The sequence below is a fragment of the Lipophrys pholis genome (genome assembly GCF_963383615.2).
Source record: "Lipophrys pholis genome assembly, chromosome: 7".
Lineage (NCBI taxonomy): Eukaryota > Metazoa > Chordata > Actinopteri > Blenniiformes > Blenniidae > Lipophrys > Lipophrys pholis.
In genome coordinates, this window is record NC_137638.1 from 19238482 (window position 1) to 19253812 (window position 15331).

Consider the following 15331-nt stretch of genomic DNA (forward strand, 5'->3'; position numbering starts at 1 on the left):
AATGCTGCAATATATGAGGGCACTGTGAGAAAACTGAGGAGTGGCAGATAAATGGATGAAGGGTGAAGGTAGTTGAAAAATTGTTGATTGAAAACCCCCCAAAACAATGCTTTTATAATCCCCCAACACTAATGGGGGGATTCTAGTTTGAGCGTCATGCAGAGGGCAATTAGGAATTATGCTATTGCGGCGCCAAGCAACACACACACACACACACACACACACACACACACACACACACACACACACACACACACACACACACACACACACACACACACACACGCATGCATGCACACACACACACACACACACAACAATATATGGACAGTAACGGAATCATACATGCACGTGTAGATTTATAATTCCTATGTGTTGTATGTTTGTGCACTTTATTTGTGTGTACGTGGAAACTGCAGCACTGTGGGGTGTGTCTGTGGTAGTTAACCGTGGCCCACTGTCTATATTTAGGCTGAAACTCTCTCCTTTCCCCCTGTGTTCCCCTGTGTGACCCTCACTTGGTGCTGCAGGCATTCCCATATCAGAGCAGAGAGAGAGAGAGAGAGAGAGAGAGAGAGAGAGAGAGAGAGAGAGAGAGAGACAGAGAGACAGAGAGAGAGAGAGAGACGTTTCAGCCACAGACAGACAGACAAGGAAGGTTTCTGCTCGAGAGCTGCATGGACATGTTGGTTTACCCTGCAGGAACAACATAGGCAGGGAGTATAGGACTAAGGTGTTTGAAGAAACTGCTGGATTTAAGATTCTTACCTATTTAGACAAAACAATGAGTCAATTTTGGAGCTCTTTGACAGACTCTATTTCTGTGGTGTAACTATGGAGGATGGCGACTTGGTAATCCGGTTGCCTGGGAGATCTGACTCCCCCGTGGGCAACAGGAGCTCCGGCGCTGGGTTTGGGGAGACGCTGGTGTTGCGGCACAAAGAGGTTCACCACTTCTTCTTTGTCCCCTTCAGGGAGCAGCCCATCTACAGCACCCGGGCTCACGTCTTCCAGATTGACCCCAACACCAAGAAGAACTGGCTGCCCACCAGCAAGCATGCCGTCACAGTCTCCTACTTCTATGACAGTACGCGCAACGTGTACCGCATCATCAGCCTGGACGGCACCAAGGTGGGCGATTAATCCAAAATTGTCACCAAACACCTCACACTGTTTGTTGCACACCAAACACGAGTTGTTTTTAATTCCTGCAAACTGACTTTTATTCATTAACATGTTCCAGATGTTCCAGTGTCACGATTTTGTCACATGTCTCACGTCCATCCAGGAGATTTTAGTGGCACTTCATCCCTGAGCGTTAATGGCGTTATTAATGTGGACACTCGAAACTAATGTGCAAACACATCTTAAAACAGCTCAGAGTTGCTGGATGTCTCATGGCTGACATCTCAGGTTTCACAGTGGATCCGCATGCAACTGCTTTATTTGTGTGTCTGTCTGCACGTCACAGTCAACATTTATATCTTCAGATATTCTTGTTAGCGACACAGAGGGAGGGCGTTTCTGGTGGGCATGGTGTGTTTGTGGCCGCACGGCATGAGTTCTTTATAGGTACCCACGGGCCACACGTGCTGTGGGCCGGTTATAGGTTATAGGTGAGGCTGAACTAGAAAAACAGATGAGCAAGAGGGAAAATGAGCTGCTGAAGAAACAAGAACAGTGACGTCACACGAACAAGAAGACCAGGAATATTGCACAAAAGCAAGTGTACTAAATTATTTGAATTATTTGACAATTTCTGATGATCAATTTAGAAACCATCTTATATCACACAGCTCACAATAAATAGCCAATCGCAAAATTTAAGTGTTGTGTAACACGCTGACTGACTGCTACACCTCTCGAACTCATCATTAAGTATCGATGCCCACGGAGAGCCAAGCTTTACATAACGGTGCTAATTGATCAGCCATTAATTTGTACGCCATTAGTGTTATTTAACAATGGCAGCTCACTTATATAAGATTTTAAAGTAGATTCATATTCTGGGTCATTTACACCAAAGAAAAAAGACAGAAGATGTTATGTAGTATTATACCCTTTTTAGTATTTTTTTAATAGTTCACATCCAGATATTTAATTTAACCCTCTTAGCACATTTCCCAGAGCACCTCTTGTGGTTTTAGCTGAACTGTTTTGTTTCTACTGATGATACATCTTAGAAACAAAACATGAATAAACTGTCAACTAGAATTTTTCTAAAAGGTTCAAATCTTTTTCTGACCATGTAGAATCATGCATTGTTTCATACATGTGCATGTAGTGTTTTGTTGAATCTAGTCTGGGAAGAGTTAGAGCCCTGATATGTATTTACACTACAGCCTGTCTGGACTTTACAAAAAATACATTACCTGTGTTCATGGTCATGAGTTTGCACAACAGTGGGTCTGTATGATTCAGTCACATATGTAAGCAATGGTTTTTTTTCCCACAACTATTATTTTATCACCAAATTGATCATGTGCTGATAATCTTTAGATTCAAAACAATCATGGCTTCCCAAAAGTGACACATAATTCTATAGACTCAAAACAGTAAACTTTACAAAAGGGAAATACAAGGGAAAACTAGACATTTGAGAAGTAGATCGCAATAATATCTGACATAGTAAGATGATGATTAAAACTTGATGACAAGCTGCTGCTGATACACTGGGATACACATTTATAGTCTAGAATAGCAACAGTTTCCTCATGTAAAGAAGTTTGTGTGCCACTTTTATCAGAACTGAAGGTGACCAAACCTACATGCTTTCATAGCTCGATGCTATGACTTGTCTTCTTACTTCTCAAGATGCATTTTTATTGATTTGCATTCTGGTGATGGTATTGGTATTTTATTTAATCGCATTTTATTTCATTCAGTTTGATTCAATCTTCTTTCCTTCGCTTATTTACTCTTGTTCATTCCTGTTATTTTATGGATTTTATTTCCCAAATTTAAAATAACTCACGATGGAGTTTAATTGCTGATTGTAAGTTTCATGTAGGCATGTGCTTGTTCACATCTGTGTGGTTATCTGTTTGCCCTGTGATGGATTGGAGACCTTTTAAAAGTGTTGCCAGTTGGGATAGGCTTCAGCACCCTGAATAGTCTAAAGTGATATAAAAGACAGAACAATGGATCTTCTATACTAATATCCAAATTATGGTTGCAGAGCCAGAGTACACCCATCAAAAGTTCACATTGTTAACACTGAGAGACCGACTGATTTCATGATTAAACCAGTCACCAAAACCCAAACAGGCACCAGGAGAACATGCAAACTACACACAGGTAGCCAACGCCAGAAGTAAATGTAAATCTTGCTGGGATTGCTGACCACTTCACACACTCTGCAGGCCAGTGCATCACGTGTCATATTTTATTGATTTCTTCATTTGTAGTCTGATTTGTGGAGTGAATACTCTCCAGGGTTGAAAAAGCAAACACTTGGGTCGCTCTGTCTCGCACTCTCTCTTCTGTACACACACTCGTGCAGATATTACACACACTGCAGCAATAAAGTTAATTTAATTCATATTAAGTGGTTTGGCTCTGTTTCACAGGCAATAATCAACAGCACCATCAGTCCCAACATGACATTCACAAAGACCTCACAGAAGTTTGGCCAGTGGGCGGACAGTCGAGCGAACACGGTCTACGGGCTGGGCTTCTCCACCGAGCATCATCTGTCCAAGGTAACACACACACACACACACACACACACACACACACACACACACACACACACAGAAACAACCTATATTTACCCCTCAGTGGCAAATGTGGAGCTTCTGCACCTTTACTGATTTATTGAAGAAATCATATAGTTACAGTAATTACTGGCATGTCTGAGGAGTTTTTGGTTTAAAGTTGAAATAATTAGATTTACTTCTTGCCCATCTCCTGAAGCACTTCCACCAGGATGCACAGCATTGAGATCACAGTTACACAATGATTATGATCCACTGAAGTAAAGCAATATTGAGTTACTTATTGTAACTGAACTTAATGGCGGACACCAGACCGGCTCCAGCAGAGCTGTCAATTTGATTTCCTCACCTCTCAGCCCTCTGCAGTACTGTATATACAGTAAATTACCCTGTAAAAGCTGTGAGAGGACTGTCAGTGATCAACCACACCCTACAGAAACCTAAGAGATGTGCCAGAGTGTTTATATTTGCTTGAAGCCCCTCGGCAAAGCTCACCTTACCACTTCGCTGGACGTGTCTCAGCTCTCGTCTAAAATAACCTCAGAGATCAAGTTGAACCTGTGACAACTTCTGATTATAGAAAACCTGTACGAGGGGAAGCACAATGGCACAGTTTTGTTTGCTCAGTGTGCATATGTGAATGTTGATAATTGAAAGGTTGTCACAAGAACTGAGTTAGGTCATGTTCTGGTGAGGAATTCTGGGTAATTCTTCTTATCTGTGGGTTATTAGTTGACCTGTCCTGTACTGATCTCCCTCCCTGTCACTGCATCCCTGCACATATGGCTCTACTGAACAGATTAAACTGCACTAATGCAGGAATTATATTCCACACTGACGGTTGTCCTCTGCATCCAGTTTGCAGAGAAGTTTGCCGAGTATAAAGAGGCGGCGCGGCTCGCGAAGGAGAAGAGTCAAGAAAAGTCTGACATGGCCACATCTCCTTCTCAGGTATGTTGACTTCGCGCTCTCCTGACCACATCGCGGCCATCGCTGCTCCCACCTTTTCATAACCTCTTTGTGGGTCTTTGTCATGACCTCTTGCCACAGGCGTGCAGGCTGTGAACAGCTGGCGAACAGGTCAGAGACGTAGATTCAGAAAATTGGGACAAGAGAAAATAGATACAAATGATTTTTAAATGTTGATGGCAGTGGTGAAAAAATAAATGCGGAACTCCATCAAAGTGTAGCAGTACAACTTGTTGCTATAAAACATTTTTAATGAATCAAACAGTCTTGCAGAAAAACGGCTCCTCATTTATTATGATTACTGTATTATCCCTCTGCTAATGCTGATGTATGAATGTGAAACCGGGATGTAGTGGAGCTTGACTTCACATCGAGTCACTCCCAACAGAGTGAGAGGAAAGATACAAACATGTCAAACAGACACGTGAGGGAGGATGATTATGACCATGACTAAGACCTATGAACGTGTTCACCCTTTATTGATTCCATCATAACAACATGCAGAAGCACTTGTAAAATAAATGTAAAAAAATAAATGAATTAAAAAGCTTGCAGAAGCATAGTGGAATTTATACCATATATAATAGCATAGTACTGGCTGCTTAAGTAATCAGTTGCAGATTCACTTTAGTAAGCATCCCTGACTGTTTGGTGAAAAGCAATGTGTAGTCCTACAATATGTTCCTGCTAAAGATCAAGCTTGTCAAGCTTAAATCCACTAGTTTCACGGGTGATAGAGCAGAAAGGCCATGTTAACCATCCACCAACTGTATTTTCAGGATTATAAATCATGACGAATAAAAAAGAACGTGTATGTATAAGCAGCACTGGTGAAATGATTTTTTTTTTTATGCGCAGATGTAACTGCGCTGTTAGTAAACCCCGACCAACTGCAGCGGCTGCAGTAAATGTTGTAATACTTTTAGTGAAAAATCCCCAATACATGTTTGTTCATTGATGAAAATTAATAGAAAAAAATATAGTTTTCTTATTACAGTGTATAGTGAAACGTATTCAGTAAATTAGTCCCCTAAAAATGATTAAAGTTGCCCACCTCTGATCTATAATAAATCAACCACCAGTGGCAGTACATTTGCCCTAAAGCTCCCAAAACTCCGGAAAATAGTTACAATTCTTTATTCTAGAAGCATCTACACAACCTTCATTTAATAAACTCGATACAGCTTTCTAAAAACAATTTTTAGTGTTTTGGATACATTTTTGATAATCTTTTTCACATCATCACTGTTTTATCGCGACTTTGGTGTGAAACACTTTGTTTAGAATTTTTGACGAGTACTTTATAACTAAGTAAGTAAATAAATATATTTAGAACATTTCATTTATATGGTTATCTTGTGCTGTATATCTCGAGAAATAACTACACCAAATGAGACACTCGTAAAAGAAAAGCTTTTGTATTAACACAGATATTGTACATGACCCAAAGGCCTTCAGTAGGTTCATAATGAATTTTTGCATAGTTTACCAGTATGATGCCTGCAGCCTCGGAATGTTTCAACTCTTTGCATTAAATGACCGAGGCGGTTTGCTGTGGCTGCATCCATACACTGGAGAACATAATTAGCTGGCATGTACGTATCTGTTTGTGAAGGATATCTAATAATAACGTGTTTTCGGGGTATGTGTAACTGTGTCTGAGAGAAAATGAGCTCCTTTCAGGAGTAATCCCACGAGAAATCTGTTCTTTAATCTAAGAGCTGTTAGCAGGCTTCATGTCTTCATCGGTTCATTACGAAGGCTCGGGCGGCAGCCCCCTGCTGTACTGCGCTCTTTTACTTGTACTGTTAATGCTGCAGCCCACATTGGTTCAAATGCTACAGTACCTTGTTTCTCCCATGTGAGGAATTCTTTTAATGAAGCCAAGCGGACAGCTTCCCTCTGCGTGTGTGTTGGCCACCACAGTGCGGTAGCAGTGAAACCAGGGGGGTGCACTAACTGTACAGGCTGTGGCCTTCATGGTACTAACCTGCAGTGGTCTGCTGGAGCTTCGTTTCCCCACAGTCCCACACCCACGGTCCTGCTGGCTCTTCTTCTTACCTCTTCTTTCTTATTTTTTCTCCTCCGAGTAAAAATTCAAATGAAAAAACGCAGAGTTAAACGCTACATAGTGCTCCCAATAGGCTGAGCCCCCAGGGGAAATGTTTCACGAACATAATATACTAATAAACGTGGAACACAAAATGTAAAACCAGTCGTAATCTTATTCTTATCTTTCACTTCCTCCTTGTCCATTAGAGACACACAGGCAGTGTCATTGTGCTCCTGTATTGTGCCGGAGCCCCGAGCTTTAATAGCTTTGTTTCATGTCAGTTCAGCGGAAAAAAATGACGTGTCTATTGTACAATATTGTGGTTTTATGGGATAGAAAGATAAGACTTAATCTGTAATTCTGTAATTTCTTACTGCCATATTAAGATATGTTAATGGCCTACAGGAATGTGGAAGTGCTCTGTGAGATTTTCAACCCCACAGTAAAAAGAGCATCCTCGGTGTTACAGGCAGCATGTCTCAGATTACATACTGAGAAATATATGCTGTGACATTTCATTTTTTTTTGCACAATTCTTTAGTCGTTAGTTTGGTGTTGTCTTGCATCACCACAGTCACACGAGTTAATTACGCTTTATATATTTACATGTTATATATCGTTAACGTAGGAGAAAACAAATAACAGAATAGAATTTAATGACAGTTTTCTTCTTGAAACTAATTTTATTTAAAAAAAAAAAGTTCTATTCTACTGATTTTAAAAAGAATCAAAAAGTTAATATTTATGAATGTCCATTTGTTTGTTTGTTACATTCATTTGACACCTTTATATATATATATTTGTAATTTTCCTTTGAATAATGTAAAGAGTGTTGGAGAAAAATTAAAGTGTAAAATCAATTTAGGATCAATTATTGCAATTCTTATTCATTGATATTGGAAAATGGCAATAATGTAACCGTTTTATTAGTTTTTATGAAAATAGCCTATTTTGTCTAATGTTTGAGATTTCAGCTCAACGCAACATAATATTGGTGGTGATTATTTTGTGCAAGTTTTAAAGTTTTTATCTTTGTTTCCTGCTGCAGGAGTCGCCGGGAGGTGAGCTCTCGTCACCTTTGACCCCTGTGACCCCGCCTATGGAAGCCCTCAACGGCACAGATGATATCTGTGACACGACGCCAAACTCAGACAGCCGTTCCGAGCCAGCGCAGAACGCTCTGGCCTTTGCACACAGGTACAACTCGGCGACGTGTTCAATGTCATGTTCAATACAATACAGATTTCACAGTGTGGCTCTTTGTAGTCGCCGTCACGTTCAAAATCACATGAATGATCTGAAAATATGTGGACCTTTTTTTTTTTTTTTTTTGTATGTCGTGTGTCTGAGGCACAGCCTTACATCCATCTCTGCATCTTTGTCTTTCGTTAGGTCTGCGTGAACCTTTAACCGTTGCATGTCAGCATGGTAGTGAACTCCCTCTATTCACTGCTGCTCTCTCGTGTTTTTTCCTCTCCAGGGAGCAGTTTAAGACATGTCGGGTCTGCTCTTTCTGATAGGGATGTCAGTACAAGTCCTGACTTCTGCAGCAACATAACCACACAAATAAAACTAATTGTTCAGGCGGAAAGTTTTCCGAACTATAAAGACCTGATTGCAGGTTGCCAACCTTACGGACTGTCTGTTTATTGGTGTCTCCAGTGAGGAGCAATCCAATGAAATCTTTGCGACGAAATCACAAGAATTTTTTTCAAATTGAACCGGTGGCATGATATCATGTCGCGTAATGTTTTTCAGAACTGAGGGGGCAATTTAAGTCATTCATTTTGTTGAATCTGAGCATGCTCAGTGAGGAAATCTCACTCGTATTTATAGTTTTATGTATTCCTACTGCGATGCAATAATATCCTCTTAAATGCAAATTCAAATCTCTTGACTGAGTAGGTGTTGGTGTCACCTCTATGCATGTACCAGTACTGTTCTATACATTCCTCTGTGTGTCTTGTGAGCAGACGATATATTGAATTAGTTAATTCATGTTTTTGTATATGTTGATACTGGTTATGTGGAGAGGCGTGTAATATAAAGAGGTCATGTGAATATTGTGAATAATGGCTTCCTGAAAAGGTGTGGTAGTGAGGTTCATCACCAAAAGGTGTTGATGAAGTGTTTATGTAAGACTTATATAACACACTGTGGGTAGTGGGAGGCATGGAAGGAGCGAGACAGACACACACACACACACACACACACACACACACACACACACACACACACACACACACACACACACGCACACACACACACACACACACATGGACTGTGTGTCAGAAACCTGGAAGATTGCAAGCGACAGACAGAATGGGAGAGCGATTGTATAAAGTCTGTACATGAGTCAATGATACTTCAACATTCTCCAACTCTCACAACAGTAGATGAACCAAGCAGAGGGGAATCAGTTTGAGCTTTTCAAGCAAGCAGAGTGTTTTATCTCAGGAGAGGAAATGTTACCCACTGTCCCTTGTAGTTGAGTGTACTCACAAGTGTCTTCATTTGTAAAATCTCTGTAACTTTTATTATTTCTCTGGCTGCGATTCTCATTAATTAAAGATATTACCAATCGCTTAATGTATTATCATTCTTTTTTTTTTTTTGTTTAACTAATTGCTTGTGTCTGAGTGGAAAAGCTTAATCTCTTTCTAATATTTTAACATCAATTTAGAGACACTTAGAGGAATTGCTTTTAATGAGGGAAAGTATCTGCTTAGAGATGCCTACCATTACATGATGAGCTCTGTTAGGCTACACAGATCTGTACAGAGGGAGCGGGCTGTAGAGAGGACACCCACTGCCTGCTGCAGCCTTGCTGCTGATGTGTCTATTAATGCTGCATGCGTGGGAGACCGGGTCGACTCTCGGCATTCACGATGGCAAGTGCGGACGTAACAAGCAAACCTCAGTCTCACATTTTCTCAGAGGCATATGCAGCTCGCGCAGATGTAAAGAGTATCCAGCCATTTACCACGTAGCCCACTCCTTTGCTGACTTTCGCCTTATGATTCATACTTCTTCAGTTAAATGCCAAGTGTGTGCATCATCTCGCGTCTCTCACGTCTTTCTTGAAAATCACGTGTTTGTGGTTCAAATGTATTCTCTGACAGTTTGCTTGATAATGCAAAAACCAAACGAATGAAATGTGTGTTGATTTGCTGTTTGATGAGGGACCATGCCCACTTGTGGAAAGAAGTGAGCAAAACACCTGTGTGAGCACGTTGGCGACATCTTCTCAGACCTCGGTGGCGGTTTCAGTATGTTTCTCCGCATTTTGTTGTGAAATAGATGGCTTTTCTCCACTGCACCATGCTGCTGCTTAGTGGGGCTGTGTAGGCAAGAATGTGTGGGCGCAGCGGGCAGAGGAATAGAGAGGATGATAAGAGACTGCTGTACGCATGGATGTGAGAGGTTTTTTTTTTTTTTTTTTTTTAATGTCAGGGTGTAGGCGTGTTTGGCAGATCTGCACCGGACTGGTTTTGAATGGCTAGCTGATTATTGTAAGACCTTTAGTTGGGACTGCCTGGGTTGTATGTGAATGGTCTCCTGGTGTTGGACGGTGTAGGAGTCTGTCGGTGGGTTTGTGGTGGGGAGACTGTGCCAGTGTCTCCGTTCCTCCGCTGCTGCCATGGCAACCGCTCTGCCTCCCTGCTTCTTGAGTGGCTGTGTGAGGAGGATGAACCTACCTGACAACCAGCCGCGGTCAGGACACAAAGGAGGGCGGTAGGAAAACCCTGAGTGTTGTCCAAGTTTGCATGTTGTGTTTCTTGGCTTTATTGAGCAGACAATTATACTCGACATTGTGGATTATAAAAACAAACTCAGAATTTTGAGGTTTTATTTCAAGGTTCATGGTGTATTAGCATTGTGTACAGATATGATCAAAAGTGCAACATTGTTCAGAATTCTGTAAAAAAAAGTCCTCAAAAGTAGGTAAATTACAGCTCAATTTAAACAAAATATTGTTGTTTATTACAAAAAAGATCTAAATATGCAATAACAATCATAATAATAACTTGATCACCAGTTACATTATGATTATGTCCATCTTTGTGTTTTATTTAAAAACAGTGGAATGAAAGATGTCCTGATCATTTCAAGCTAATACAATCATGAAATAGTTAAACACTACAAAATTGAAGTAACACAAAAGATTATGGAAGAGTCATCGGCAAAAAAAATTAATTATCCATTGAAGTCTCAAAAAATCACATTATCTTTAATACTTCAGTGAAACAGAGCCAGCCAACTTACCATCTTGAGTTGCACACACCTTCATCTCTGCTCTGCTGTCCTCTGCCAGGATTGTGCTCAGCTGCCCCCCCACCCCTCTGAAACCTTGTGGTCACGATGGTTTAATGAAGATGAATGCTGGTGTCGAAGCATCTTTGCACCCTTTTCTCTCCTCCGAGCGTCCCTCCGTTGCTTTCCTGCTTTCCCTTGATTTCTCCGTCTGTCTCCATCTTCGCATCTTGACGTCTCGTCTGCACTCTGGCTCTGCAGGCTGGTGTGTGGGGTTTATACATTGGCAGGGCGGTGTGCCTTGGTGACAGCACTGCTCCATCTGTGTGTGTGTGTGTGTGTGTGTGTGTGTGTGTGTGTGTGTGTGTGTGTGTGTGTGTGTGTGTGTGTGTGTGTGTGTGTGTGTGTGTGTGTGTGTGTGTGTGTGTGTGTGTGTGTGTGTGTGTGTGTAGGATGAAGTGTCGTCTCCCTCCTGTGCGTCACACATGCACTTGCACTCACAGAGGGGGTGGCTGTTGTGTAAGAACTGAAGGCGCTGTGGGAGTCCAGAGTGAATTGTATCTGGGCTTTCTCTCTTTTTTTACGCTCCTCAGTGTGGGTGTTATGGCCTAGTGTGGAGTACTGCAGCAGCATGTGAGGACATACAGTGGGCTATATGTGTGTGTGTTTGTCAGCGAGGGGGTGGAACAAAATGGAAAACATAAAGTCATAGAAACCCTCACCACCTCTTCAGTGAGCTAAGCTTCCCTTTGTGTTTGAATGTTTGAGGAATATCTGTGAAGTGCGTGGGAACAGGAGCTCTTTTACAACGATACTTGACCCGATACTGCTACTCAACAAAGTTTAGGTCCCATACGTTCTCCCGCCAAACTCTGATATTATGTGAGAGACAGGCAGAGGGCATTATGTAAACCTGAAATGACTGCATGTACTGCTTACATCAACAGTAGAGGTACTCGACATTACCTCCAAAATGTGATGTTTATTTATATTTTCATATGCATACATACATACATACATACATACATACATACATACATACATACATACATACATACATACATACATACATACATACATACATACATACATACATACATACATACATACATGTGCTTTTAAAAGGTTAGAAAAAACTATTCTATTTCAATTGTACCATTTTCAAAACTTCTGTGTGTTTTTGAGCCATTTTTTTCTGAAACACATTTGTCTTCCCCATCATGAAATGCATTCACTTTCAATCATTTCACTCTCGTCTCCTCTTCTCGCTTGTGAGTAGCTGGACCAGATTAGGCTTCAGCCAGTCTGAGGACATAATCTCAGATTACAGCTCATGTGGCAGACAGCTGCTTTCACAGCTACTGGCCAACAAGTGCCAGCCTTCGTTCTGCATGCCCACTACAGTTCACCTCACGTCTGGTCGCCTCGTGTTTTTCTCAACTGTCTTCTACATTGTACAAGCTTTCAAATTTATCTATACCACACTGCTATTAAATGCGAAACATATTTAACTGATTGTATTATTATACAGTATGTTCACTTTTACTGCTAAAGCCTGATGTAAATAGGACAATATGTTTTCACTGGTATTTGTTGTTGTCAAAAATAATGTTATAAACTTTACTCTCTGAAAGTTATATGTTATTTGTAGTTATATATATGTGTTATATGTAGTGATAGAAATGGATAATGTATGTATGTATGTATGTATGTATGTATGTATGTATGTATGTATGTATGTATGTATGTATGTATGTATGGATGGATGGATGGATGGATGGATGGATGGATGGATGGATGGATGGATGGATGGATGGATTTGGGGAAAATAACCTCACTTGCAGATGTACACCACAAATAATCTAATTGAAATAAGCTCATATTCCATCCATAGCGTAACAAATCCTGATTGCTGGCCAGCCTGTGTTTCTGCTGGTAAAACTGACAGCAAGTTTATCCTTCTGCTCTGCAGCCCAGCGATGACAAAACACTGGGAGGCTGAACTGGAGGCACTAAAGGGGAACAATGCCAAGCTAACAGCAGCCCTGCTGGAGTCCACCGCCAATGTTAAGCAGTGGAAACAGCAACTGGCTGCCTACCAGGAGGAGGCAGAGAGACTACACAAGCGGGTGAGGGAGGAAGCACAGGAATGCTTGTTTGTTTTCATGTGTGATTAAATCATTTAAATCAAATGGCAGCGATCATTGGAAACGAGTGCTGTGAAGTCGGGATGAGAGGGGAGAACACTGAGGGGATGAGTGTGAGCAGGAGGGAGTGTAAAGGGAAGTCGGGGAATGAGTTGAAGTCTAGTTCCTGCCGTGCCAATCTTTCTCTCTGTGGATCTGAATCCGTCCGGCCCATCCTGTCTTTGTAGGTGACAGAGCTTGAGTGCCAGAGCAACCAAGCCCCAGTGATCAAATCCCAGAAGACTGAACTCAACCAAACCATTGAGGAGTTAGAGAACACATTAAGGGATAAAGAGGAGGTATGTAAGAAATTCAGGAGTGGGTGATCTTGAATTGCATTGGCCCATAGAGGCCTGCATTTGAGTCACACAGACTTTTAATCTCTACGTCCTTCAGGAAATGGAAAAGTTAAAAGAAGAGCTGGAAACTATGAATGACCTGATGGAGCAGAAAGACACGCTTACCCAGAAACTTGAGGTAAAGATGCGTTGCCCTCCTCCAAACCCAATCTCCACATTTCCCCATCATATTACATAGATGCACAATAATCTTTGGCCTCTGTCTGCAGGAGACCGAGCTTCGCGGCCGGGTGCTGGAGGAGCAGCTTGCGGGTGCCGAGCAGAGGCTGGAGGAGAACCAGGAGGAGCAGGAGAATTTCAGGAAGAGTCTGCGGACACTGCTGGAGCTGCTGGATGGCAAGATCTTCGAGCTGACGGAGCTCAGAGACACCTTGGCTCGGCTCATAGAGGAGGCCAGCTAGAGACGCAGGGGTCTGACCATCACAGACAGAGCCATATGATAATTTACCCCCTGACACCCCAACCAACAAATCTACCCCCGGTACACATACACACCTTCCCAACTAAAACTGACTCATTGCACTGCCTATATTCATATTTTGCTCATATGAAGCAGGTGATTCTCACGTTTTACCCTGCAGAGGTGAAGTTGCCACTCAGTGTACGATGCAGGGACTACCTCAGCTTGCCTTCTGATTGGCTGACGTAGCCGTAACCCCGGTTGAACAGGTCACCTCAGTTGTAGGGATGTCTGCCATGGCACGCTGCAACTGCCTCTCTCACACACACACACACACACACACACACACACACACACACACACACACACACACACACACACACACACACACACACACACACACACACACACACACACACACACACACACACACACACACACACACACACACACACATACACACATAATTTACCTTGAGAACTGTGCCTCTGTGCCATCTACTGTTTGACTGGGAGAGCTGCAGCACAGCTTGCTGCCCCACAACGTCTCATGCACACTCACAGCCCCTTCTTCTTCCTCTCTAAACTGCCCCCCCAAGGGGAATGTTGAAAGTCATGTGGAAATAATTGCTCTTAAGACTCAGAGAACTGCGCCAAAGCTGCCAAATCCCCCGAAAATATTGTCCTCTAACTAGCAGATGCTTTGATCCAAAGTGACTTACAGAGAAGAGTCGAACAGAGAAACCCGTGTCTGAGCTCGGGCTGCCAGAGGAGTGTCCCTGCGTGCAGAGAATTAAAGGATGGCCCTGGACACCACTGATGCACCTCAGCCTGGATACACATGGCTGCTGGGAAATAGAGTTTGGTATACTTTATTGGTAAAAGCGACAAGACCTCTGTATATCCACAGCCTACTGAAAATCCTATATGGGAGATGACTACTGACTCTGCCGGAGGCATAGTTTATGCCACACAGAGAAACTTAGAGGTGCCCGCGTAGTATTAGACATAATTCCTGTATCCAGACTGCTTCCATCACCACAGACGACCGACCTGTCTTCCTGCCAAACTCAGTGTGGTGTGTGTTTCTGAGAGATACCCGGCCTTCGACGTAAAGTGTGCCTTCAGAGTGCACACTAGTGAACACATGTTTATATGTAAGATGTGTGCATGCGTGTGTGCTTTGTGCTGTGAAAGGGAAAAAAGGTTTGGACAACAAGGCCTATACACACACACACACACACACACACACACACACACACACACACACACACACACACACACACACACACACACACACACACACACACACACACACACACACACACACACACACACACACACACACAACAACACACACACACACACACACACACACACACACACACACACACA

At 42.3% G+C, this 15331-nt stretch overlaps 1 protein-coding gene across 1 annotated transcript; it reads left to right on the plus strand.

The window, feature by feature from the left end:
• Positions 1-831: 831 nt before the first annotated feature.
• homer1b (homer scaffold protein 1b) lies at positions 832-14392 on the plus strand. Its single transcript, XM_080467868.1, has 8 exons — positions 832-1131; positions 3570-3701; positions 4575-4667; positions 7787-7935; positions 12965-13121; positions 13367-13477; positions 13575-13655; positions 13747-14392. The coding sequence occupies exons 1-8, from the start codon at positions 835-837 to the stop codon at positions 13936-13938; spliced, it is 1212 nt and encodes a 403-aa protein (XP_080323994.1). The 5' UTR covers positions 832-834; the 3' UTR covers positions 13939-14392.
• Positions 14393-15331: the final 939 nt, after the last annotated feature.

Excerpts from the sequence above, each read along its gene's own strand:
- homer1b (XM_080467868.1), top strand. The coding sequence starts at position 835 with ATGGAGGATGGCGACTTGGTAATCCGGTTGCCTGGGAGATCTGACTCC. Across the intron at positions 4,668-7,786 it reads TGGCCACATCTCCTTCTCAG|GAGTCGCCGGGAGGTGAGCT; the intron begins GTATGTTGACTT and ends TTCCTGCTGCAG. Across the intron at positions 7,936-12,964 it reads GCTCTGGCCTTTGCACACAG|CCCAGCGATGACAAAACACT; the intron begins GTACAACTCGGC and ends TCTGCTCTGCAG.